This window comes from Podarcis cretensis (genome assembly GCF_951804945.1).
Source record: "Podarcis cretensis genome assembly, chromosome: 5".
Classification (NCBI taxonomy): domain Eukaryota; kingdom Metazoa; phylum Chordata; class Lepidosauria; order Squamata; family Lacertidae; genus Podarcis; species Podarcis cretensis.
The window spans coordinates 12988682-13012920 of NC_137174.1; the positions used below are offsets into that span (position 1 = coordinate 12988682).

The window sequence follows — 24239 nt, forward strand, 5'->3', positions numbered from 1 at the left end:
CGCGGCCGATTTGATCGGCACAAGGCATGCAAGCTCCCTCCCCCCCAGTCGTTCTTAGACTCCTTATTGGGTGAGCAACGCAGCCAAGCAACACAGTTGGAGCCTCCCTCCTCCCTGGCCGGCAGGGAGGGAGGGAGAGGAGCTGCTTCCTTTGAAACCCAGGAAATTTAAGGGACATCATCAATAAGGGACAGCAGCGGGACACAGCGCTGGGATAAGGGACTTTCCCACCAAATAAGGGACAGTTGACAGCTATGTTAATTGCACTTTTGAATCCCATGCCACAAAAAAGTAGCTACGGATTTCCCCAATAAAGGAAGGGTTATTCTGTGCCCCCGTGACATTTATCAAATGTCATTTATCAATCACCCTCCTTGCCAGCTCCGATTTGCTGCAATTTTTAACGACTGAAAATTGCATACTTTTTTTAAGAAATCCAGCGGGGCAGGGGCAGTTTTCAGCAGGAAAAGGAGACGAGGTTAAACTCTCTCTCACCCCACTGCTCTGATCTGGACTGAGGCCCTTGAGGTTCCATTTTGGAAAGAGCAAGACATGGAGAGTATTATGTATTACAGTATTTTAGGGGGTTTTTTTGGAAGCCGCCCAGAGTGGCTGGGGAAGCCCAGCCAGATGGGCGGGGTATAAATAATAAAGTATTATTATAAATTATTATATTATAACCATGGGATTAAAAGTACAATTAAAATCACGCATAGGTGTTTGTTTTTTAGCCCTGACTAGTCTAAAAGTAGTAAAATAGCGGAAATTGTGGTGGTGTTTTATTAGCGAAGTGGGGTTGTTCAGAAACGAGTTAGAAGCTTTTATTGGATTGTCGTGGGGCGCTCTTGGGTGTCTGAGAGCCGGGGAGCTCTGTCTTGGGGTAGAAAGCGCTGCTGCCACTCAGGGGAGTTAAGCGGACATCGTTCTCCTGCCTCTCCGATCCACCTTCTTCCTTGATGACCCACTCGGCGTTCTGAGGAACCAGACTTCCTTGGCTGAACTGTTCTTCCTGCGAGCAAGAAAAAGGGTGAAATATACTCAGAGTCGAGAGTGGATTTCATGCTCTTTATTCAGCTCATAGTGTTGAGGAGGAATGAAAGTTTCCCCAAAGTATCTGCTTTATATACCGTATTTTTTGCCCTATAGGACACACTTTTTCCCCTCCAAAAATGAAGGGGAAATGTGTGTGCGTCCTATGGGGCGAATGCAGGCTTTCGCTGAAGCCTGGAGAGCGAGAGGGGTCGGTGCGCACTGACCCCTCTCGCTCTGCAGGCTTCGCGGACCTCTCCGCAAGCAGCGGGAGCGCTCCCGCTGCTTGCAGAGTTGCCTGCATTCCGAAGCCTGTGTGAGCTGAGCTCAGCGCGTTCAGGCTTCACGGACCTCTCCGCAAGCAGCGGGAGCCAGCGCTGGGCTCCCACGGCTTGCAGAGAGCTGCCTGTTTGGGGGCTGGGGCGGGGGAAGCTCGGGCCTCCCCCGCCCCAGCCCCGCGCCTCGGGGGGGGGAATAATTTTTTCCCCTTTATTTCCCCCCCAAAAAACTAGGTGCGCCTTATGGGACGGTGCGTCCTATAGGGCGAAAAATACGGTACATTATTTACACAATGGGCTGCACGTGATTGGCTAATTCTGGGATTCTCCTGTAGGCCAATCGGGTTGTGGATTCACTTCCACCTGGAGCTGGATTGGGTGGCTCCTGAGGACCAATCCTACTGCTGCATTGTTCTAGGACCAATCAGAATGCTGCATTCTGAATCCTATTGTTCTAGGACCAATCAGACTGCTGCATTCTGAATCCTATTGTTCTAGGACCAATCAGACTGCTGCATTTTGGATCCTATTCAACTCAGAACATAACAAAGGGAAAGGCAGCTGCTCATTCAGAGGCTTACGGACAGAAGTGGGGAAGGATTTGCTGCAACAATAGGATTACCAGCAGCACTCTCCCCACTCCATGGGTTCCTGAAGCTGGTATTCAGAAGCATCACTGCCTCCTGTGGCAGGGAGTTCCAAAGTTTGACTATGCGGATTATCAAGCGTTACTGAGGTGGAGAGGAGACTCCAATGGGAATCTTTTCACTTTAAACCACCAGTCCACAGGGAGATGTAAAGGTGGGTTCAGATGATGCAAGAAACCAGAAACCAGCAGGGGAGGAGTGCTCTGGAAAAACACACACACACCACACACACACACTCTTTCAGTTTTAAAATTTAAAATACAGTGGTACCTTGGGTTAAGTACTTAATTCATTCCAAAGGTCCGTTCTTAACCTGAAACTGTTCTTAACCTGAAGCACCACTTTAGCTAATGGGGTCTCCAGCTGCCGCAGTGCCAGAGCACGATTTCTGTTCTCATCCTGAAGCAAAGTTCTTAACCTGAAGCACTGTTTCTGGGTTAGCGGAGTCTGTAACCTGAAGCATATGTAACCTGAAGTGTATGTAACCCGAGGTACCACTGTACTAATTTAAACATCCTTGAGATATCAGTGACTTCCCTTCCTCTCTTTCCATGGTTCATTTTGCATATCACAAATCCCTGCATATTTTACAAAAACTAAACCTTTCAGTATTCCATCCATCAACCTATTTACACTGTTGAATTCATCTTAATGCTGCCAGTGTTTTCAAATCTACACAATTTCCCCCCAGGTACTCAAAAAATGTTTTCCAGTCTTCTCTAAAGGTATGTTATTCTTGTTCTCTTATTCTATATGTTATGTCTGCATGCTGTGCATATTCCATCAACTTAAGTTGCCATTCTTCTTTAGCTGGGAGCTCGCTCGTTTTCCATTTTGGGGCTAACAAAATACAGCCCGCAGTAGTGGCATACATAAATAAACTTTTTTTGCACCTGGGAATCTCTGTCTGTATTATCCCCAACAAAAGGACTCTGGTTTTTTTTTTGTTTGTTTTTTTGAAAGGTGCTTTTAAACATTTTTTTTTTCCAATTCATTATGGATTATTTCCCAATACTCTCTTACCCTTTTACAATTCCACCACATGTGAAAGAACATTCCCTCAACCTCACTGAATCTCCAGCACTCATCTGATTCAGTCTTAGACATCTTAGCAAGCCTAAGGTAAAGGGACCCCTGACCATTAGGTCCAGTCGTGCCCAACTCTGGGGTTGCGGCGCTCATCTCGCTTTACTGGCCGAGGGAGCCAGCGTACAGCTTCCGGGTCATGTGGCCAGCATGACTAAGCCGCTTCTGGCGAACCAGAGCAGCGCACGGAAACGCCGTTTACCTTCCTGCCAGAGTGGTACCTATTTATCTACTTGCACTTTGACGTGCTTTCGAACTGCTAGGTTGGCAGGAGTAGGGACCAAGCAATGGGAGCCCACCCTGTCACGGGGATTCAAACCGCCGACCTTCTGATCGGCAAATCCTAGGCTCTGTGGTTTAACCCACAGTGCTACCCGCATCCCTTAGCAAGCCTAGGTAAAGGTAAAGGTACCCCTGCCCGTACGGGCCAGTCTTGACAGACTCTGGGGTTGTGCGCCCATCTCACTTAAGAGGCCAGGGGCCAGCGCTGTCCGGAGACACTTCCGGGTCACGTGGCCAGCGTGACATCGCTGCTCTGGCGAGCCAGAGCCGCACACGGAAACGCCGTTTACCTTCCCGCTGGTAAGCGGTCCCTATTTATCTACTTGCACCCGGAGGTGCTTTCGAACTGCTAGGTTGGCAGGCGCTGGGACCGAGCAGCGGGAGCGCACCCCGCCGCAGGGATTCGAACCGCCGACCTTTCGATCGGCAAGCCCTAGGCGCTGAGGCTTTAACCCACAGCGCCACCTGCGTCTCGGAGTTAAATGCCATCTGTAAATCAATTTCAAGACACTTAGGAGCAGTGTGGGCCAGCACAATTGTTGATTCGCATTGAACTACAGCAGGCTTCCTCAACCTTGACCCTCCAGATGTTTTGGGCCTACAACTCCCATGATCCCTAGCTAGCAGGACCAGTGGTCAGGGATGATGGGAATTGTAGTCTCAAAACATCTGGAGGGCCAAGGTTGAGGAAACTACATTTTGTTTTAAGCTTGGGTTTCATGTGACTGGCGAACCAGGTCAAAGCCTTTGCCCCACTTTATTGGGTGGAGTGGATACCGTACTTTTCTGTGTATAACAAGCCCCCGTGTATAAGACACCTCTTATTTGGGGGGGGGGCTAAAAATTCAGATAAGTGGGGGGATTGCCCAGAGTTGTTGAGATTTATTTTTTTTTTTGGGGGGGAGGAATGCCCAGTGTGGATTCTGCACCCTGAGTAGATAGGATGTTGCAAAGCGTGTTCTCCCTCATGGGGAGCAGGTGTTGTGGTGGGGGCTGACGAGACACCTCACTGTTGCTAGGCAAAAGGTTTGGCCATCTTTTAAGCAGGGGTGGGCTGTTACTGGGGAAAGTTATATGTTGCCATTTGTTGATTGACAGCCCTATTGGTTAAATACGTTCCACACAGCGACGAACTTCCTCTTTTCGCTGCTTACTTCGGATCACCCGCCCTCCCTTCCCTAATTTTAGGCTCTTTGCTTGACCTTGCAATGCCTGTCATGGGGTCGTCTGCTTTGGGGCAGAGGCCCGGTAGGAATTTTGTCCATTTGGCTGATTGGCTGGTGCCATTTGGTTTTTGCCTACTGCGTAGCAAATCGTCACAACTTGTAAGGTTGCAGTTAAGCATTGGTTTGGGAATTGGTTGGTGGAGGGGTATGGATTTGGCTGTGCCTGCCCCTCCAAAATGCTGCTGCTGCAAGGGTTTTCCGTTAAAGGAACCCAGGGGCTCCCCCATGCTTTTGTCCGAAACCCCCTGGCAAGGGGCTAGGGCCACGCAAGCCCCTGGGAGCATTTGGGGAGAGGTGAGGCATGGTTCCCAGTCCTGTCTCTCTCCCCGGGTGACTTACCCTTGCTGACTTTGCGGGGGGTGCGAATGTCAGACTGTCCCCGTGCGGGGTCAGTTAGTCGCTACCAATGCCTAAGCAACCACTGACATTGCTGTAATTTTAATAAAGCTGTGGCCAAAATTATGCCAAAAACCTTAAACAAAAATTAAGTGCCATTGTGTTTTTATTTGGGGTGTCTTGGGGACCTCGACGCGCAATTGGAACCTACAGATACCTACTTTGCTAATGTTGTTGAGAAGCTTGCTCGCGGAGTCCTTGTTCTTGAATTTGCTTCTCTCCAGACCCTCCAGCTTAACCACCAAGGCTTCTGTCTTGGATATGACACCCCCGATGGAATGCTCCAGCTGCAGAACCCGCCTCAGGAGTCTGCGGAAGAAAGTGCGGTTTGTTTCTGTGCTGACATCAATCAGCAAAGGAGAGATTATTCCCAATCTCTGCTTCTAGTTTTGAGCCCAACTCTTCCCAATTCGTTTGATATAAGAAGGGGAATATCAGACCCTCTGAGTGTCCCTATTTTCCAGGGACAGTCCCGGATTTACAGAAGCCATCCCGGTTTCTGATTTCATCCCCAAATGCCCTGCTTTTCTCCTATTTTCATTGGAGAAATGTTGGATGGTATGACGTTAGATTACCCCTGAGCCAAGGAATAAGTAGCTATACAACCAGTGTTTTTTTCCTGGGAGTACGCAGGGGTATGCATACCCCTAAACATTTTGTGAATCTAACGGGAGAAGAAACTAAAAATGTTAAATTTTAAAGGTTTTTTCTAGCATGGTGAACCATCAGTTCCATTGCTACCCCCGATGGCGGCCTCATTTCCTGTCACAGTGTATTTTCCTCAGTCTCAGACAGAAGCGAGTGTTTAACGTGTGAAGTAAGGTAAAGTAAAGGGACCCCTGACCATTAGGTCCAGTCGTGACCGACTCTGGGGTTGCGGTGCTCATCTCGCTTTATTGGCCGAGGGAGCCGGCGTACAGCTTCCGGGTCATGTGGCCAGCAGGACTAAGCCGCTTCTGGCGAACCAGAGCAGCACACGGAAATGCCGTTTACCTTCCTGCCAGAGCAGTACCTATATATCTACTTGCACTTTGACGTGCTTTCGAACTGCTAGGTTGGCAGGAGCAGGGACCGAGCAACGGGAGCTCACCCTGTCGCGGGGATTTGAACCGCCGATCTTCTGATCGGCAAGTCCTAGGCTCTGTGGTTTAACCCACAGTGCCACCCGCGCCCCAGCGCCCCACCTCCAATGGCGGCCTCATTTTCTTTCCTGGTGTTTCCTGAATCTCAGACAGAAGCGAGTGTTTAATGTGTGAAGCAGTGTGGAATGTGGACATGTGGTGTTTTACTGATAATAGTTTGGCCTCATTGAGGGGCAGTATTTCAAAATGAGTAATGCATGTTCTTTGTACTTTTGTCCATTTACTGTATTTATTTTCCCTGATTTGAACTATAAAATGGTGATTTTATTGAGTCAAAATGAGAGTACCCCTGAACATTTTTTAAAGAAAAGAAGCACTGTATACAACCATTAGAAGACATCTAAGGCAACCCTGTACAGATAAAGTTTTTTAATGTGTACTGTTTTATTATGGTTTTTATACAGTATATATTGGAAGCTGCCAAGAGTGGCTGGGGCATCCCAGTCAGGCTGGTGGGGTATAAATATTATTATTATTATTATTATTATTATTATTATTATTATTATTGAATAGGACGTCCCTATTTTCATCAGAGAAATGTTGGAAGGTAATGGCGTATAGGCGCCATACCTATGTTTCGCATAATATATAATTTAGTGATCTCTTTTTGGGTCTGTATATTCTGATGAGTGTATTTGACAGGTACTAATAAAATTAAATGATAATACAGACGTTTGGAACTCCTCCTCAGACACCAGGCTAGATTTGTTTCCTTGACTGTTCTTTGCATCCACAATGGCAAATGGGCCGTCCAAATTGTTGTCTCTGAAGGATTTCCCCAAATTCTCAATTTCTGCATTCAACGCAACCTAGGAAAGAAGAAGCAGCCAGTCATTTTTATCGTGTTCAGGTTTGACCATCGTGCTTTTAAAACTCAGGACCACAATCAAAGGCACTCCCGTGACACAGAGGGAGAATGTATCCTTACTCTCTTCTCCTCCAAGTCGTTCCGCATTCTCTTCTGCTCCTCCTCATCCAGAATCTGGTTCCCATCTTTATCAAACTTTGCAAAGGCTGCCGTTATCTCGTGCTCAGCATGGCCGAGCCTAAGGAAGGAAGGACAGCAGGAGAGAGACTGGAGCTGAAACACAGGGCCTGAACACCTAACATTCTTATTATCGACGAAAATTTGGCAAAACACTTTGGCCACCCCTTCAGCATATGCTGTGAGTGTGGGATGTGATTCATGAGGAGCAGTCAAGTACAGTGGTGCCCCACAAGACGAATGCCTCGCTAGACGAAAAACGCGCAAGACGAAAGGGTTTTTCGTTTCTTGAGTTGCTTCGCAAGACGAATTTCCCTATGGGCTTGCTTCGCAAGACGAAAACATCTTGCGGGTTTGCTTCCTTTTTCTTAAAGCCATTAATACCCGGGGAATCCACGCTCTGCAAGATGAAAAAATCACAAGATGAAGCAACTCACGGAACGAATTAATTTCGTCTTGCGAGGCACCACTGTACAACATTCCTTCTTTTCCTAGAGAAGACATCCGGGGGAATTGTGATGGCCTGGGATTCGGACTTGGAGGCTGAACCTGAGGAATCCCAGCCTGCACAGGAGTCCCTGTCTCCAGGACCGGCTGAGCCGGGGCTGGGGCTTGAGCCTGAAGGGTCCTCACCTGTGCTGGATCCTCAGGTGCAGGCACCAGCTGAGTCTACTCTGGCTCCTGAGGTGATGGAGGACCCATTGCCTGCAGGTGCTCTACTCTCAGCCCCGTCAGGGGAAGCTGAGGTTGCCTCTGAGTCCGGTAACCCTCCAGCCTCTCCTGAGCTGCAGAGGCTCAGGGCAGAGAGGTGGAGGGAACTAAGTTCCCACAGGAGGAGTGCTTGCCTCCAGGCCAGGAGAGGCAAGTCTCCTGTGGACCAGGCCGCCCTATGCCTCGGGGCAGATAAAAGCCAGCCAGCCCCAGTCCCAAGTTGGGGGAGCAAAATTGTTGGTAGCCAGTTCCTGCCTGCACCCTGTCCTGCTGGATCTCTTGACCTTGCCTGACTCCCTGCTTTGGACCCAGTTTCAACTTTGACGGCCGGCCTCAATACTGCACCCTCGACCTCGGACTGAACTCGGACCACGCCTCAGGGAAACCCATGGGACCAGCACAGGAATGTTTGGTCCAGCCAGTCGAAAACTTCCTGTTTCCTCCTGGCCTGGAACATCCTTCCTCTTGCATGTGACTAGAGGTGGGCGTGACCTTACCTGCCCAGGTAACAAAAAGGGCAAGGCACACAACACACTTTCTTCTTTTCGACTCTTCTCCATCTTCCTTTCGTCGTGTGAACTGCAGGACTGCTAGCCTGCAGTCACTGGGATTATTCCCCCATATGGGATAGGTCCAAATGTATATACTTTGTAACTAAGTCTGCCTTCAGGGAACCAACTGTGAACTGATGATGTGAGTAAACTTGTGTACTTTAAACAAGATTGTGGCGTGTTCATTCTTTTAAGAGGGATAATAAGGGGACTTACCAGGAACTTTATTGTGAGAGGCTTAAACGAGCCTGCAACCAGCTATCTGCTGTGCGTTTAAAAGGGGAATGTAAAACTCTGCTAAGTTATGGAACTTGCTAGCGCAAGTTAGGAAGGATATTAATAAACAATATATCCTCTCCTGCCTCCCTGAACATTCCCACAGTGAGACTAAGATATGTGAGGAAGTCTAGCATCAAACATTGTTGGCCGATGCCAGTCTGTGGTATGAGGGACTTCCAAGAAGGTTCTCTGCAAACTCTGAAGCTACTTACTCTCTCAAGCTGTTCTTAAAGTCTTCAAATTCCAGCTCCTTGGTCCCTTTCTGCAAAGCTTTTTGCACATCAGAGATCCGGTCTTTTTTCAGCTTCAGCTTCATTAGGGTCCTATTATAGCCCTGGAGTTAAAAGATGCATGGAAAAATTCAGCCTTGCCACCTCACCCTGCTGCAGGCAGAGGAAAGAGGTATGGCAGCAACATGAACAGTCTGGAATATGGTCACAATGAAATCAGACATCAAAGTGAGTTCACATGTCCCCCCCACCCTGCACACCTTCCAGTTCTCTCTGCAGTGTGTCTGAAGTGCTTAATAATAATACTAATAATATTTATTATTATTTATACCTCACCCATTGGGCATCTTATAGCATATCTAAAAACATAATAAAACCATCAAGCATTAAAACCTCCTGATACAAGGCGGCCTTTAGATGTCTTCTAAAGTAACCAGTGTGGTATAGTGGTTAAGAGCGGTAGATTCGTAATCTGGGGAACCGGGTTCGTGTCTCCGCTCCTCCACATGCAGCTGCTGGGTGTCACACTTCTCTGAAGTCTCTCAGCTCCACTCACCTCACAGAGAGTTTGTTGTGGGGGAGGAAGGGAAAGGAGATTGTTAGACGCTTTGAGACTCCTTCGGGTAGTGATAAAGTGGGATATCAAATCCAAACTCTTCTTCTTCTAAAAGTTATATAATTCTTTATCTCCTTGACATCTGATGGGAGGGCGTTCCACAGGGTGGGCACCACTACTGAAAAGGTCATCTGCCTGGTTCCCTGTAACTTTGCTTCTTGCCTTGAGGAAAGAAGGCCATCGGAGTTGGACCTTAGGCTGATGGATGGGGGTGGAGACACTCCTTCAGGTATACTGGGCTGAGGCCGTTTAGGGCTTTAAAGGTCAGCACCAACACTGTGAATTGTGCTCGGAAATGTACTGGGAGCCAGTGAAGATCCTTTAGGATCGGTGTTACATGGTCCTGGCAGCCACTCCCAGTCACCAGTCTAACTGCCGCATTCTGGATTAGTTGTATTTTCTGAGTCCCCTTCAAAGGTAATGTTAAGTTGTGGGTGAACATATCAGACGACACAGCAATTCTTCAAACAGCTCTTCTTTATTCACAGACCAGAACTGAACTGAACTGAAGGGTTCAGCCGGCCTACTTATATAGAACTCCACTAGAACGCAACAGTAACCACTTTCTGTAACTATCCAATCACTGAACGTTACTTTCAATCCCTTATTTGCATATGTGGACCTGAGTGAAAACTATCTACAGTATCCCCCTGCTGGCCCAGGGTAAGAACTTCAGTACATAACAGGTAGCCCCATGTAGAGTGCATTGCAGTAGTCCAAGGGGGGGAGATAAGCTGTTCCTCCCTCTTCCCTCTTCCCGGCACCCAGTGTGATGCATAACAGTGGGGCAGAAGGACCCAAAGTTTTGTGGACCTTGAGGAAATTATGCATCCTGAGGGTTGCTGGGGTTCTGCGTGCCAGGGTGCTGCCATGTAGCATCTGAAGCTGCAGAAATTGGAAGGAGGAAAAGACTGCCCTTCTTTTCCCTCCTTATGGCTTCTGTAGCAGAGCCTTTGTTGTGTCAGGATGTGGGGGTTCAAAAGGAAAGGGGTGTGTGTGTGTTTGTAGCAGGTCACCTGATTTTGAAGCTGGTGGGGGGGATCTTGTCTAGAGTCGACCTTAATCCTCTATCAGGTTTATCACCACCACCACCATTCATTGACAGGATTCAAACAAACACCCCAAATTCCCCTCTTCCCATCATCTATCGTTTCCCAGAAAAGCCTTATAATGGTGAGCGTTTTCTCAGTGGGCAAACCCTCCGAAACATAATCCAAATTTCACAGGAGAGGAAATGTGGATTTCAATTAATGAAGGAACCTGTTTCAGAATATCCGTGAGCTGCAGTTCATTCTTCTGGTTTGAAAGCTCCTCTTTGACTTCAGAATACGTGTCGTTGATAATAGCCAGGAACATGTTCTGTGGGAAGAGAAGCAGAAGGGTCGGTTCCTCCATGTGGACTAGACACATAAAGCACCCTCTTTGCTCCATGGAGCAAATGAAAGTACTGTAAATTATACCTCCCAACCATAACACTTCAAGAATCTTAAAATATATATATATATCTGCTCAACTGCTGTCACAAATAATGTAGTCTTTCCCACTCCACCTATTTAGTGGCAGTGCCAAAAAGAGGGAAATGTCCCACAAGCCACCTAGTTCAGTGTTGGGGGGGGGGGACACACAGTCATTGTATTATAGTCTAAACCACTGAGAATAGGGCTTGCCGACTGGAAGGTCGGCGGTTTGAATCCCTGCGACGGGGTGAGCTCCCGTTGCTCGGTCCCTGCTCCTGCCAACCTAGCAGTTCAAAAGCACGTCAAAGTTCAAGTAGATAAATAGGTACCACTCTGGCAGGAAGGTAAATGGCGTTTCCGTGCGCTGCTCTGGTTCGCCTGAAGTGGCTTAGTCATGCTGGCCACATGACCTGGAAGCTGTACGCTGGTTCCCTCGGCCAATAAAGCGAGATGAGCGCTACAACCCCAGAGTTGTCTGCAATTGGTCAGGGTTCCCTTTACCTTTACCCCACACATCCTACTGAGTTGCCCCAGCCACTCTGGGTGGCTTCCAACACATATAAAAACATAATAAAACATTGAAAAAACTTCTCTATATAGCATTGCCACCAGACGGCTTGCGGGGTCAAATAACTCCATACCCTCCCCAACATTTCTCCAGTGAAAATAGGGACATCATATCAAACCCTCCAACATTTTTCCAATGAAAATAGGGGCGTCCTAAGGAAAAGCAGGACATTCCAGGATCCAATAAGAAACTGGGACAGCTTCTCTAAATCAGGGATGTCCCTGGAAAATAGTGACACTTGGAGGGTTTGCCATTTGGAGGGCTAAGGTTCCCCACCCCTGACCTAGACAAACTGAGAAGAAAAGAAGATGGAGGCGCAAAACTCTTCTTCACGACACCATTTATAAGCATTCTTGCTTGAGACTTGCTCGATGCAAAGAACTGCTGCTTACTCCAGGTAGCCCTGCTTTGAGCAATCCCGAATAAAATCAACAAGCACTTTTGTTTCGTTAAATCTGGAACCACTGCTTCACACTCCCTGTATCATAGGGGCCAATGCCCTGGGACCCTGGGTGCCCGAGCACCCACAAAATTCCCCTGAAGGGGCTGGGCACTCACAAATTTCAGTGCCAGAGACATGCACGCTGCTTCCCATGGTCACGAGGCCAAGCTGGGACTCCTGCCATCTTGTTTGCAATATTTTGTTGGTGTAAAGCAGAGAGACTTCCCAAATCTAGATCAAAGCCCTACATTGAGCTGTTGTGACAATAATCTGTTTGTTTGCCTGATGGTGTATAACTTGAGAACAGAATCTAATATATTCCAAAACGCTGGAGTGGTTTCCAGCTGGCTTTTTCACAGCTTCATCTCTTTGCAAAATACCAGTGCATTTGCTCCTATCTGCTTGGCTCATAGGTCACATCACTTCATACCTTCCAACATTTTTCCGAAGAAAAAAAGGACGTCTGAAGGGAAAGTGGGGCATTCTGGGATCAAATCAGAAACAGGGACGGCTTCCGTAAATTCAGGACAGTCCCTGGAAAATAGGGACACTTGAGAAACAGCAGTGATCTCTGTAAAAGGTAAAGGTAAAGGGACCCCTGACCATTAGGTCCAGTCGTGGCCGACTCTGGGGTTGCAGCGCTCATCTCACTGTATTGGCTGAGGGAGCCGGCGTACAGCTTCCGGGTCATGTGGCCAGCATGACTAAGCCGCTTCTGGCGAACCAGAGCAGCACACGAAAACGCCGTTTACCTTCCCGCCGGAGTGGTACCTATTTATTTACTTGCACTTTGACGTGCTTTCGAACTGCTAGGTTGGCAGGAGCAATAGAAAGCAATAACGCACAACTTACCAACAGCACAAAGAAGACAAAGAAGACGTAGGTGACAAAATATATCGGCCCCAAGACCCGGTTAGCGTTGTCAATGGCATTGTAGTCAAAGTCGCCGAGGATTATTCGAAACTGGGTGAAACTGGAAGGTAGGAAGAGGGTAAGGGTCAGCAATGTATGGCAGAATGCTTCACTGGGTGCAGAAAATAAGTTCAAGTGGTAAATATGTCACCGTGTATCCCTAGACCTCAAATGGAGGAGCTCAGGGCTCTGGCAGTCTAGAAGGAGAGCTTTGTAGTGTTGTGCTGGGCTTGTAGGACTCTTACTTCCCATGACAGAACCTTCTGTGCACAAAACATATAACTGAAGTTGTAAGGTTAGTGCCTCAGTGGGGAGTCCTGCCAGGACTCCCCATTTGGTCCATGAAGTAGTTTGGACCAAACGAGAGCCACCTGTCCATTTCCTGAAATCACTGGGCATCAGGTGCAGGGCAGGTCAAGCTGTGGGGCCAAATTCAAGCGGAAAGTGGGGGGTTGCTTGCATCCGTAATAGCTTATAATATTCTTAATGAGAGAGATTAGGGTCAGAAGGTGTCAGGGACTGGTCAGAGGGGGGATGGTGGAGACCACCTCCCCATCCTGACCCTTCCAGGGAAGAGGAAGACAGTATAGATTTACAGCAGGGAGTTGAGGGAGGTAGCAGCTCAAAGGCAGACGAGGGGGAAAGCTGGGAAATCATGGGAGAGCTGGAACAACACCTAGCTGAAATGTTGTCATTAGAAAGCATTCCATCTCCCAGAACCTGGCGAGCCTTAAAAGTAGGAGAGCAAAGAGCTCAAAGACAGAGGGCGCTTAGCAACACCTGTAGATGAGGTGATGATGATATTGATGAATGAGGAGGTGGGAGAGATAGGAGGTGGAGAGTCACTTGGGACAATGCCATTATCCAAGAAGCTAGGCTCTATAGCCTCTCTCTGTAAAGATTAAAATAAAAAAGGACGGTTGGAAACTTTCCCTTGTCTTTATACTTTCCTGGGCAACCAGCCGGGAGCCACTGACAGCATCCTGACAGATGGCTATCCTGTGAATTTAAAAACTACCTCCCTCCAATATAAAGCACTTAGATTTGCATTGCAGTCGACCTATTGCAGTCGTTAAGAGTCGTCAACGACCTATTGCAGTCGTTAAGAGTCGTCAACAGGCTCATCACAGCTATCTGCCAATCACCCAATCCCACCACCCTTCTGAGTAATACCCCTCCCCACCTTCTCACTATATAGAAGGGTCTGGTGACTTCTGTTTCAGTGTATCTGAAGAAGTGTGCATGCACACGAAAGCTCATACCAAGAACTAACTTAGTTGGTCTTTAAGGTGCTACTGGAAGGATTTTTTAAATTTTGTTTTGACTATGGCAGACCAACACGGCTACCTATCTGTAACAAGATTTGCATGTAGCAGCTTTGTATGGTTATTCCTTCAAATATTGAACTCTGTGGCCTGGTGAAATGGGTCCATCCAGTAGAGTTGTTCAAGGGCTGGGCGATATCTGGTTTCCAACATTGTGGTATATCACCAGTTAAACACCGCAATGTAAATATATGGAGCTATGTAGAGGCACTGGTTGGCTTCACGGTTTTCCCCACATCGTGATTTTTTATTGGCACCTGCTCTTGGGATTTGCTGCCCCTGCATGAGGCAGGGGAGAGCTGAGCCAACAGAGTTTACCTGTTTCGCGATATATTGCCAGGCAGTGCTTTTTTTCCTTAAAAATGTTTTGGGGTACTCTCATTTTGGCTCCTCCCCCTCCCCCTAATTCCCTCCAATCCCTGAACAAGGGACTCGAGGGAGCGGAGGTGGCACTGAGAGGACAGGAAGGGCGATGACGGGGTTGGCTTGAGAGAGAAGGAGGGGGAGCAGCACCGTCGCCTCCACTGCAGCCACCCCAGACTCCCCTCCCTGGGCAACAGAGGGGAGAATGATGGAGCTCCAGTCTGTGCTGCTGCTGCTGCAGAGACAGCTGGCATGTCGGTCCATCGGTCAGTCAGTTGGCAACACAAAATGTTGGGAGATTCTATTCCACCTTTTGTTGCAGACATGGGATTGTAGCGTGTCACATGTCTGTTTACATTCCAGCGCAGTTTGCTGGCGTAACTTCCGCTGTGTTGCTTTGGTTTTGAGACTCTCTCCGTGAAGACGGCAAGAAGAGACGACATATTTCTTTGTTCTGATTTATGTAAAATAAATCTGTAGTTTATGTATGTATCCACAGCCTCCAACCTCTTCTGTTATGCAGCTTACTCTGCTACATATAGTGTGCTCATGGCAGCAAGCTTAGTCGCTGATTTATGTCAGAGCCAGAGGTCGATGAATCCCTGCAACGTGAATGCTGAGAGGGAGACGATGCAGCTGGGGGCTAGCCACCTGGCCTTTCGACCCCTGGATGCCGACATACACGTCCCCCTGTGTCCCCCCAGAAAAAAGCACTGTTGGCAGGTCAAAAATTATGAAACTGATATCACAATACAGTGGTACCTTGGTTCTCAAACTCCTTGGTATTCAAACAACTTGGAACCCAAACACTGCAAACCCAAAAGTAAGTGTTCCGGTTTGCAAACCTTTTTCAGAAGCCGAACGTGCTCCGTTTTGAGTGTCACACTTCCATTTTGAGTGCTACGCTGAGGTCTGCCTGGTTTTTGCTATTTATTTTGTTTTTTTGTTTTTGTGGCTCATTTTTTGTTTGTTTTTGTGACTGTGGAACCCAGTTCAGCTACTGATTGATTGATTACAGGTAGGTAGCCATGTTGGTCTTATTGGTGTTTTGCAACTTTGACCTGTTGCAGGACCTTGGCCAGACCTTAGCAGAGCATATGCAGAGTTCTCAAAAGCAATCAGTTGCAGGCAGGATGGACGAAGCAGGAACAAGACGCTGCTACCAGTAACTTGATTACTTAGAGGTGTTTATTATTTACAGCAGACTTCAAGTTACTATATACAAGAACAGAACAGATACACAGATTTTAACTAGCTCTCTCTTAACAAACTCCAAACGACTCTCAGAACGCCACACTGACCAACCAACACATTCCAGTCAGTAAGGTCATAAATCATCATGCCTGTGTGAGACCTTAACCAATGGTAAAGCTGTTTCCAGGGTCCCATATTTCCAGGCAGATAACTCCTCAGTCATCCTTGGCTGTCTGCCAACTCTTAATTGCTTCCGTGTGAAGCTGCACAGAATTGCATGTAGTCAAAATCCCAACAGGTCTGCTGTAGTCAAAACAAAATAAAAAAAATTATTCCAGTAGCACCTTAGAGACCAACTAAGTTTGTTCTTGGTATGTGCTTTCGTGCACACGAAAGTTGGTGTCTAAGGTGCTACTGGAATATTTTTTTATTTATTTTTTATTGATTGTTTGACAACAGTACGCTGTTTATTGCTTTCATTTTATGGATCAATGGTCTTGTTAGATAGTAAAATTCATGTTAAATTGCTGTTGTAGGGGTTGTTTTTAAAAGTCTGGAACAGATTAATCCATTTTGCATTACTTTTTATGGGAAAGTATGCCTTGGTTTTGGAACGGACTTCCGGAATGGATTAAGTTTGAGAACCAAGGTACCACTGTATGGACTTCAAACCAGTTTTGGATGATATATTGATCTACCGCCCAGCTCCGAGTTGCTCTGGAAGCTGAGCTCCAGTCCTGAGAGAAAGGTTATTCGCTTACCAACAAGCCTTGGAGAGTTTTCTGATTAAGCGGTCTATACTTTTGTCCTGAACAAACAAGCAAAGAGGAGAACAAACAAACCCAGCACATGCTAGTCTACACAATCAGGCACACACTATAAAACGTAGAGCAGGTGTGTGATGCGGTACAATTCAGTGCTTACCAACCTATGTGGTGGCATGCGACCAAAAACCTTAAAGGAGGGTGAGGAGGAGGAGGAGGAAAGGGAGGTCCACTCACATGCATTTGACAAAGGTGCTGAAGTTTTCCACTTGGGTCCCGAAGAGAAGGTATCCTAGCTGGGCGTAGGCAAAGAAGACGATGAAGAACATGATGGCAAAGCCTAGGATGTCTTTCGCACAGCGAGCTAAGGTGGAGGAGAGCTGTGTCATTGTTTTGTTAAAGCTAATGTATTTGAATATCTGGATAAGGAAGGAAAAGAGAAGGACAGGTTAAAGTGAGATGGGATGAGGAGAAAGCCTGGGGGAATTTATGGACTTCCTCTCAAGTGACAAAGATTGACAGGGCTCTAATGGTATACAGTGGTACCTCAGGTTACATATGCTTCAGGTTACAGTGGTGCCTCGCAAGACAAAATTAATCCGTTCCGTGAGGCTCTTCGTATAGCGGTTTTTTCGTCTTGCGAAGCAAGCCCATTGACAGCTTAGCGGATTAGCGCTATTAGCGGTTTAGCGGCTTTTAGCGGATCAGCTGATAAGCGGCTTAGCGGCTTAGGAAAAGGGGGGAAAGGGGGGGGAAACCCGCAGGAACTCGCAAGACATTTTGTCTTGCGAAGCAAGCCCATAGGGAAATTTGTTTTGCGAAGCACCTCCAAAACGGAAAACCCTTTCGTCTAGCGGGTTTTCCGTCTTGCAAGGCGTTCGTCTTGCGGGGCACCACTGTACATACGCTTCAGGTTACAGACTCCGCTAACCCAGAAATAGTGCTTCAGGTTAAGAACTTTGCTTCAGGATGAGAACAGAAATCGTGCTCCGGCAGCGCGGCGGCAGCAGGAGGCCCCATTAGCTAAAGTGGTGCTTCAGGTTAAGAACAGTTTAAGGTTAAGTATGGACCTACGGAACGAATTAAGTACTTAACCTGAGGTACCTCTGTACCTCAGAAGCAGGTCTTCTGTGGCTGATGGTTCGAGGGAGCAGGGTGTGTCTGTTCCATACTCTCCAACATACCTCTGTTGAAAACAGAAATGTCCCCTCCAATATGGGGTTGTCTGTATGTGTATCAGGTTGTAAGGTGTTGTACTGTGGTTGTGCAGCAGTTCTTCAGTTTTTCAAACAGGTCTGTTTTCTTCATGACAAAAGGGGCAGACATTGCACACAACATCCGGTAGGTGGCTCCCTCTGCAAATTTTGTCGCCCTGGAAATTTCTCATTTCAACATTTAAAATGCATGCACCCCGTATTGTCTGGCCAGCAGCTGTTGCCTTAGGCTTAAGTAGAGCAGCGGAACCTGAATGACTTTTGAACTACTCAGGACTTCACCCAGCCAATGAAAGCATGCCGTCCTCAGCCAGCTTGAGTACAGCACATAAATAGTTTTTGCCAAAAACCAGAGAGGGAGAATGATATGCCTTGCAAAGAACCGCAGTTAAAAGTGTCGAGGGGTCCATTTTCAGCACGTTTCCAGCATAGCTGTCAACTTACAGATTTGAAAATAAGGGACCAGCAGCCAAAATAAGGGATTTTAGTCAACGAGTTAAAAAGGACCAGATAATTTTGGAGAGCAGCGCCGGTTTTTAGCCCTTCGTTTCCAGAGGTTGCTGCTCAAGACACCAGCCGATGAAGCACTGCAATTAAATAACTAGAAGCAGCAACCACTTTTTGTGCAAAACAAAGTTCAAGTTACGAAGATGCTGCTGCAGTTCTGTATCTTTTCTCTCATGCTCCATCTGCAGCTCTCAATTCCATCAGGTGGGGCGGGAGGAAGGGGGGGGGGAATAGCGCCCAAAGTAAACCCGCAGATCAGACCATCTATGCTAGTCTACCACTACAAATCTATGGGAGAAGCGCTTGCGGTCCTTCCCTTGTAGCCCTTGGAACACCTGCCCACGCCTCCGCCTCCTCCTCTTCCTCCTCTTTCTGAACTGCTTTCTCTATGGTTGCCCTTGCTCTCCTCTCAAGGTTCCTCATAAATTCATAGACCATGCTAGGCTGCCCATCTGATTCGGGTCCTTCGGCAGCACAGCCGCAGTACGGCCTGGCGGGAGTGGCGGCAGTAGGCAGAGGGGAGGCCCCAGGCAGAGACACTCAGTTTGGCAGCCGCGAGGAGGATGGTGGCGGAAGGGCCCGAGACTCCCACCAGTCCCGGCGGGGAGGGGTTCCTGGGGGCCGAGGCTGGTGAGAGGAGGCTGGAGGGGGCCGGGCCAGGCAGCCAAGCAACACAGTTGGAGCCTCCCTCCTCCCTGGCCGGCAGGGAGGAAGGGAGAGGAGCTGCTTGCTTTGAAACCTGGGAAATTTAAGGGACATCCATCAATAAGGGACAGCAGTGGGACACAGTGCTGGGATAAGGGACTGTCTATGGTTTCCAGTTGCTGCGGTACGGTTGCCACCCATCCTGTATAATACAGGATCATCCCGCATTTCAATATAAAATACTACATCCTGTATTCATTCAATACAGCATGTCGTTTGCCCTGTATTTCCGCTCTGCTGTGTGCCTCGGATGTGACTTCTGGTGTTTCACGAGGCACCAGAAGTTGCGTTGGGGGCCATGCGGTGTGGGTGCTGGCCACCCACCCAAAAATTTAGGTGGGTGCTCAAGCACCCAGGGCCCCCTAGAGATGGCACCCTTGGAGGGCAGGGGAGAAGATGAGGGTGAAGGAGACTAAGCGGAGATATGATAGACATCTTCAAGTATCTGAAGGGCTGTCACATGGAGGAGGGAACAAGCTTGTTTTCTTCTGCCCTGGAGAGTGGGACCAGAACCCATGGCTTCAAGTTACAAGAAAAGAGATCCCAACTAAACATCAGGAAGAACTTCCTGACAGTAAGAGCTGTTCAACAGTGGAACGGTCTTCCTTGGGAGGTTGTGAACTCTCCTTTCTTGGAGGTTTAGAAGCAGAGGTTGGGTAGCATAGATGCATCAGTTGAGATTTCTGCAGGGCTTGGGTTAGATGGCACTTGGGGTCCCTTCCAAATCTACGAATCTACGATTCTGTGCATAATATAGATGCTCCATCCTAGGAGTGCTGGAATCTTTGGCTGACAACAGACGGATTCATAGTCAGGAAGCCAAGTTTTTATCTTGTAAATTGCCCTGTGATCCTCAGATGAAGGGCAGATAGATAACCAGATAGATAAATATATAGATGTTAGATAGATAGATAGATAGATAGATAGATAGATAGATAGATTAGATAGATGATAGATGATAAATAGATGATAGATGATCGATAGAAGATAGATGATAGAGAGATAGAGAGAGAGATCGATAGAGAGATAGAGAGATATATAGAGAGAGATAGAGAGATATAGAGAGAGAGATAGAGAGATAGAGATAGAGAGACAGAGAGATAGAGAGATAGAGAGACAGAGATGATAGATAGATAGATAGATAGATAGATAGATAGATAGATAGATAGATGATGGATAGATAGATGATAGATAGATAGATAGATAGATAGATAGATAGATAGATAGATGATAGATAGATAGATGTTAGATAGATAGCTAGATAGCTAGATAGATGTTAGATAGATAATAGATGATAGACAAACAGACAGACAGACAGACAGACAGACAGACAGACAGACAGACAGATACCTTGATCCAGGCAAAGAACAAGTTCACAGCGTTCATGTTGTTGTACTGAGTCTGCCAAAAAGCCAGGAATTCAAAGTCCGCATAGATGCTGGGGTTTCTCAGAAGCTGTCCCATCAACCTGTTGACCTCAATGGTGCGAAAGATGTGGAATCCGATGGCTACAATAGAAAGCTGAGGGGAAAACCCTGGGATTTAAAGGAAATTCTACAGAGAGTGGAGCCTCATCATTCTTTCGGACTTTCTGTAGCCATATTGCTCGACTACACCAGGGGTGGGGAACATCACATATGACGTCAGGTGTGAGAAAGGTTGGTTTGGCCCAAAGGGACTTTGACAGCACTGCTGGGTGTCGGGTGCTTTAGAACTGCTGAACAAATTGTTTTGCCAGCCTTGTGTTTGGTGCCTAGGAAAGATACCATGCCTTATCACACCCTCCCAATGAAGGTTCATTAGGTGAAAGTGCATTTTCGAATGAAGACTATTGGGGCAGGGCAGTTTCTGTTGTCGCCTGCTAATTAGTCGAGAAACACATATGATTTCTGCAAAGGTGAGATTGCAATCATACTTAACATAGTCAGCTGCTTTGCATATTGCATACCACCAGTGCTGGATTTACATATAAGCTAAACAAGCTATAGCTTAGGGCCCTACTCTCTTGGGGGCCCCCCAAAAAATTAAAGAAAAAAAACCTGGATGTACATTTCCAAAATATAAGATAAAAAAACCAATAAAACCTACATGCAGCAGATATTGGTGTTGTGTAGGCTCCTATGATGTAAGTCATGGGCCCCGCCTGCTAGCCTGCTCCCTAAAATATCACTGGTTTGCTGATTTCTATATATAGGGTATCTACATTCTGCAGGGAATGGTTGCAGGGCAACATGTAGCATGCAGCTGCAGACTGCAGGGCAGCACAGTTGAATGTAGGCCAAGCTGTTGTAAGGTAAAGGTAAAGGGACCCCTGACTATTAGGTCCAGTCGTGACCGACTCTGGGGTTGCAGCACTCATCTCGCTTTATTGGCCAAGGGAGCCGGCATACAGCTTCCGGGTCATGTGGCCAGCATGACTAAGCTGCTTCTGGCGAACCAGAGCAGTGCACAGAAACGCCGTTTACCTTCCCGCGGGAGCGGTACCTACTTATCTACTTGCACTTTGACGTGCTTTCGAACTGCCAGGTTGGCAGGAGCTGGGACCAAGCAACGGGAGTTCACACCATTGCGGGGATTCGAACTGCTAACCTTCTGATTGGTAAGCCCTAGGCTCTGTGGTTTAACCCACAGCGCCACTCACGTCCCTTTGGTTGTACCTGTTACCTAATATTAAAATACATATTTTGTTATGTGCAAATGGCTTTAGATACCTATGAGGTCCATAAATTATCCTATAGCATATATTAAACACAAAAAACAGTGACAATCTGTTGTGGACAAAGGACAGCTGGACATATAAAGGGCCCCGTTACCTTCAGTAGCTTAGGGCCTCATGAAACCTAAATCCGGCCCTGCATACCATCCAAGTGTCCCTGTTTTCCAGGGACGGTCCCAGATTTACAGAAGCTGTCCCGGTTTCTGATTTTACTCCAGAGTGTCCCGCTTTTCCTTAGGACGTCCCTATTTTCATCAGATGAATGTCGGAGGGTATGTTGTTTCCCTGTCTTTCTCTGATCTGCGCTGCTCTCCTTGTCAGCTCCCAGACAACCTTAGTCTTTGGTGGAGGGGTGGTTGCAACCTCTGCCCGCCCCTCTAAAAGTGCAGAGGTATCCTATTAAAGGGATCCAGGAGGAGCTGCTTTTGTCTGGAAACCCAGTGTCAGGAGTCCAGGTTCTCAGCTTGATAACACAGTGAGCGTAGCTAATTAAAAAGGAGGCTTTATTGCAAAAAAAACCCAGATAGCTCCGGGCGGCTTGAACAAAGCCTGCGGCCCCATTATTCAAGAGGACCCTTCTGAAGACTGAGTGACCAGAAGCAACTGAACTTTCGCTTCTGACATCTTTTGTTTTGCTTCCTATCCTGCAGCACTCTCATTCGTCGAGATCTCGGACTGAGTGGGTCAGCTCCCGCCTCTTCCCCATTCTCTGAGAGGCTGTCTCTTCACTCTTCCCTGCCTGTTTGTGCTTCTGGCGAGCTTTGACAGCGTTCTAGCCTGCTCTCCGTTCCTGTCTTATCAGCTTGCACATCAAGGTCAGGAGGAGCCGGACTATGCAGCTGCTGGTTTTCCTCTGTCTGACTAACATCAAAGCAGCCTTTCTGTTCCTGGCTGTTTTCTGCATTTAGCTGCAACCTTTCGCTTGGAGCTGACTCATTCCTGACACCCAGAGAGGGGCGGGGGCCATACCACTCTTCAAGGTGTCAGTCTCACAGGGGAGACCTCCTTGATGTGTGTCATTAGGTCCTCTGCTCCTCGGGCTGACCCCAAACGGTATACAGTGGTACCTCGGGTTACATAAGCTTCAGGTTACAGACTCCGCTAACCCAAAAATAGTACCTCGGGTTGAGAACTTTGCTTCAGGATGAGAACAGAAATCATGCTCCGGTGGCAGCTGGAGGCCCCATTAGATAAAGTGGTGCTTAAGGTTAAGAACAGTTTCAGGTTAAGAACGGACCTCCGGAACAAATTAAGTACTTAACCCGAGGTACCACTGTATAGCTCAGCAGGCAGGCTGATGGTCAAATTAGTTTTCCAATAACTTGCCAAACCCTTCATCTGTCATCAATAAAAGTTGTGGTCTTCTTGGAACCAAGCTATGTGTCTTTCCTGTGTAATCATTCAATGGTTCGTTCAATATGAATGGAAAGTAATCTCACCAATATGACAACGATGTCCAAGATGTTCCAGATGCTGGTGAAGTACTTTAGCCTGTGAATGCGCAGCTCCAAGATCTCTTCCACCACGTAGTAGAAGATGAAGACGCAGAAGATGATCTCGCAAGCGACAATGAAGAAGTCCCAGGTGCTGACGTAGCGGAGGAGCTTTACTGTTCGGATCTGCCACGAAGGGATGGCTCCACCGGTGGCTGGGAATTCAATCACTAACCTAATATGGAGGGAAGAGAATGTGTATGGGCAAAAACCAAGGCTGCATTTTCCATTGACGTGCCTCAAAGAAGAATGGCAGATCAATAAAGGTAAAGGTAAAGGTACCCCTGCCCGTACGGGCCAGTCTTGACAGACTCTGGGGTTGTGCGCCCATCTCACTTAAGAGGCCAGGGGCCAGCGCTGTCCGGAGACACTTCCGGGTCACGTGGCCAGCGTGACATCGCTGCTCTGGCGAGCCAGAGCCGCACACGGAAACGCCGTTTACCTTCCCGCTGGTAAGCGGTCCCTATTTATCTACTTGCACCCGGAGGTGCTTTCGAACTGCTAGGTTGGCAGGCGCTGGGACCGAGCAGCGGGAGCGCACCCCGCCGCAGGGATTCGAACCGCCGACCTTTTGATCGGCAAGTCCTAGGCGCTGAGGCTTTAACCCACAGCGCCACCTGCGTCCGTATATATAAAACGTGATTGAAAGATGAACTCACCCGCTCTGCATATTGGTTTTGTAACTATTCTGCAGTCTTTGGTAGTAATTCTTATTAGTTTTCAATTTCATTCCAACAATAGCCTCATTTTAACAATGCCAAATTATAATACAATTACTAATACCAATCATCCTGACACCAAATTAAATAATAATAATAATAATTTTTATTCATACCCCGCCCTCCCCAGCCAAGGCCGGGCTCAGGGCAGCTAACAAGCAATAATAAAATCAAGTTGAATGAATACAACTTAAAAACAAGATTAAAATACAACATTAAAATATTGAAATATTAAAATATTAAAATGCAGCCTCATCGCAGGAGGAGAAAGGAAAAAGAAAAAAGAAAGGGGGGGGAATCAAATTGGCTCCAAGCCAAAGGCCAGGTGGAACAACTCTGTCTTACAGGCCCTGTGGAAAGAAATCAGATCCTGCAGGGCCCTGGTCTCATGAGGCAGAGCGT

The 24239-nt window shown here is 47.5% G+C and overlaps 1 protein-coding gene across 1 annotated transcript in view; it reads right to left on the reverse strand.

Moving 5' to 3' along the window:
* Positions 1-430: 430 nt before the first annotated feature.
* PKD2L1 (polycystin 2 like 1, transient receptor potential cation channel) overlaps positions 431-24239 on the reverse strand; it is a 53676-nt gene continuing 29867 nt past the window's right edge. Inside the window, exons 6-15 of the mRNA XM_079975141.1 lie at positions 23065-23293; positions 20260-20430; positions 16721-16902; positions 12778-12898; positions 10719-10817; positions 8825-8946; positions 7015-7132; positions 6759-6895; positions 5106-5253; positions 431-1009 (exon numbers count right to left, since the gene is read on the reverse strand). Of these exons, the coding sequence (XP_079831267.1) occupies positions 812-1009; positions 5106-5253; positions 6759-6895; positions 7015-7132; positions 8825-8946; positions 10719-10817; positions 12778-12898; positions 16721-16902; positions 20260-20430; positions 23065-23293 (1525 nt within the window). The 3' untranslated portion in view covers positions 431-811. The remainder of the gene's footprint in view (positions 1010-5105; positions 5254-6758; positions 6896-7014; positions 7133-8824; positions 8947-10718; positions 10818-12777; positions 12899-16720; positions 16903-20259; positions 20431-23064; positions 23294-24239) is intronic.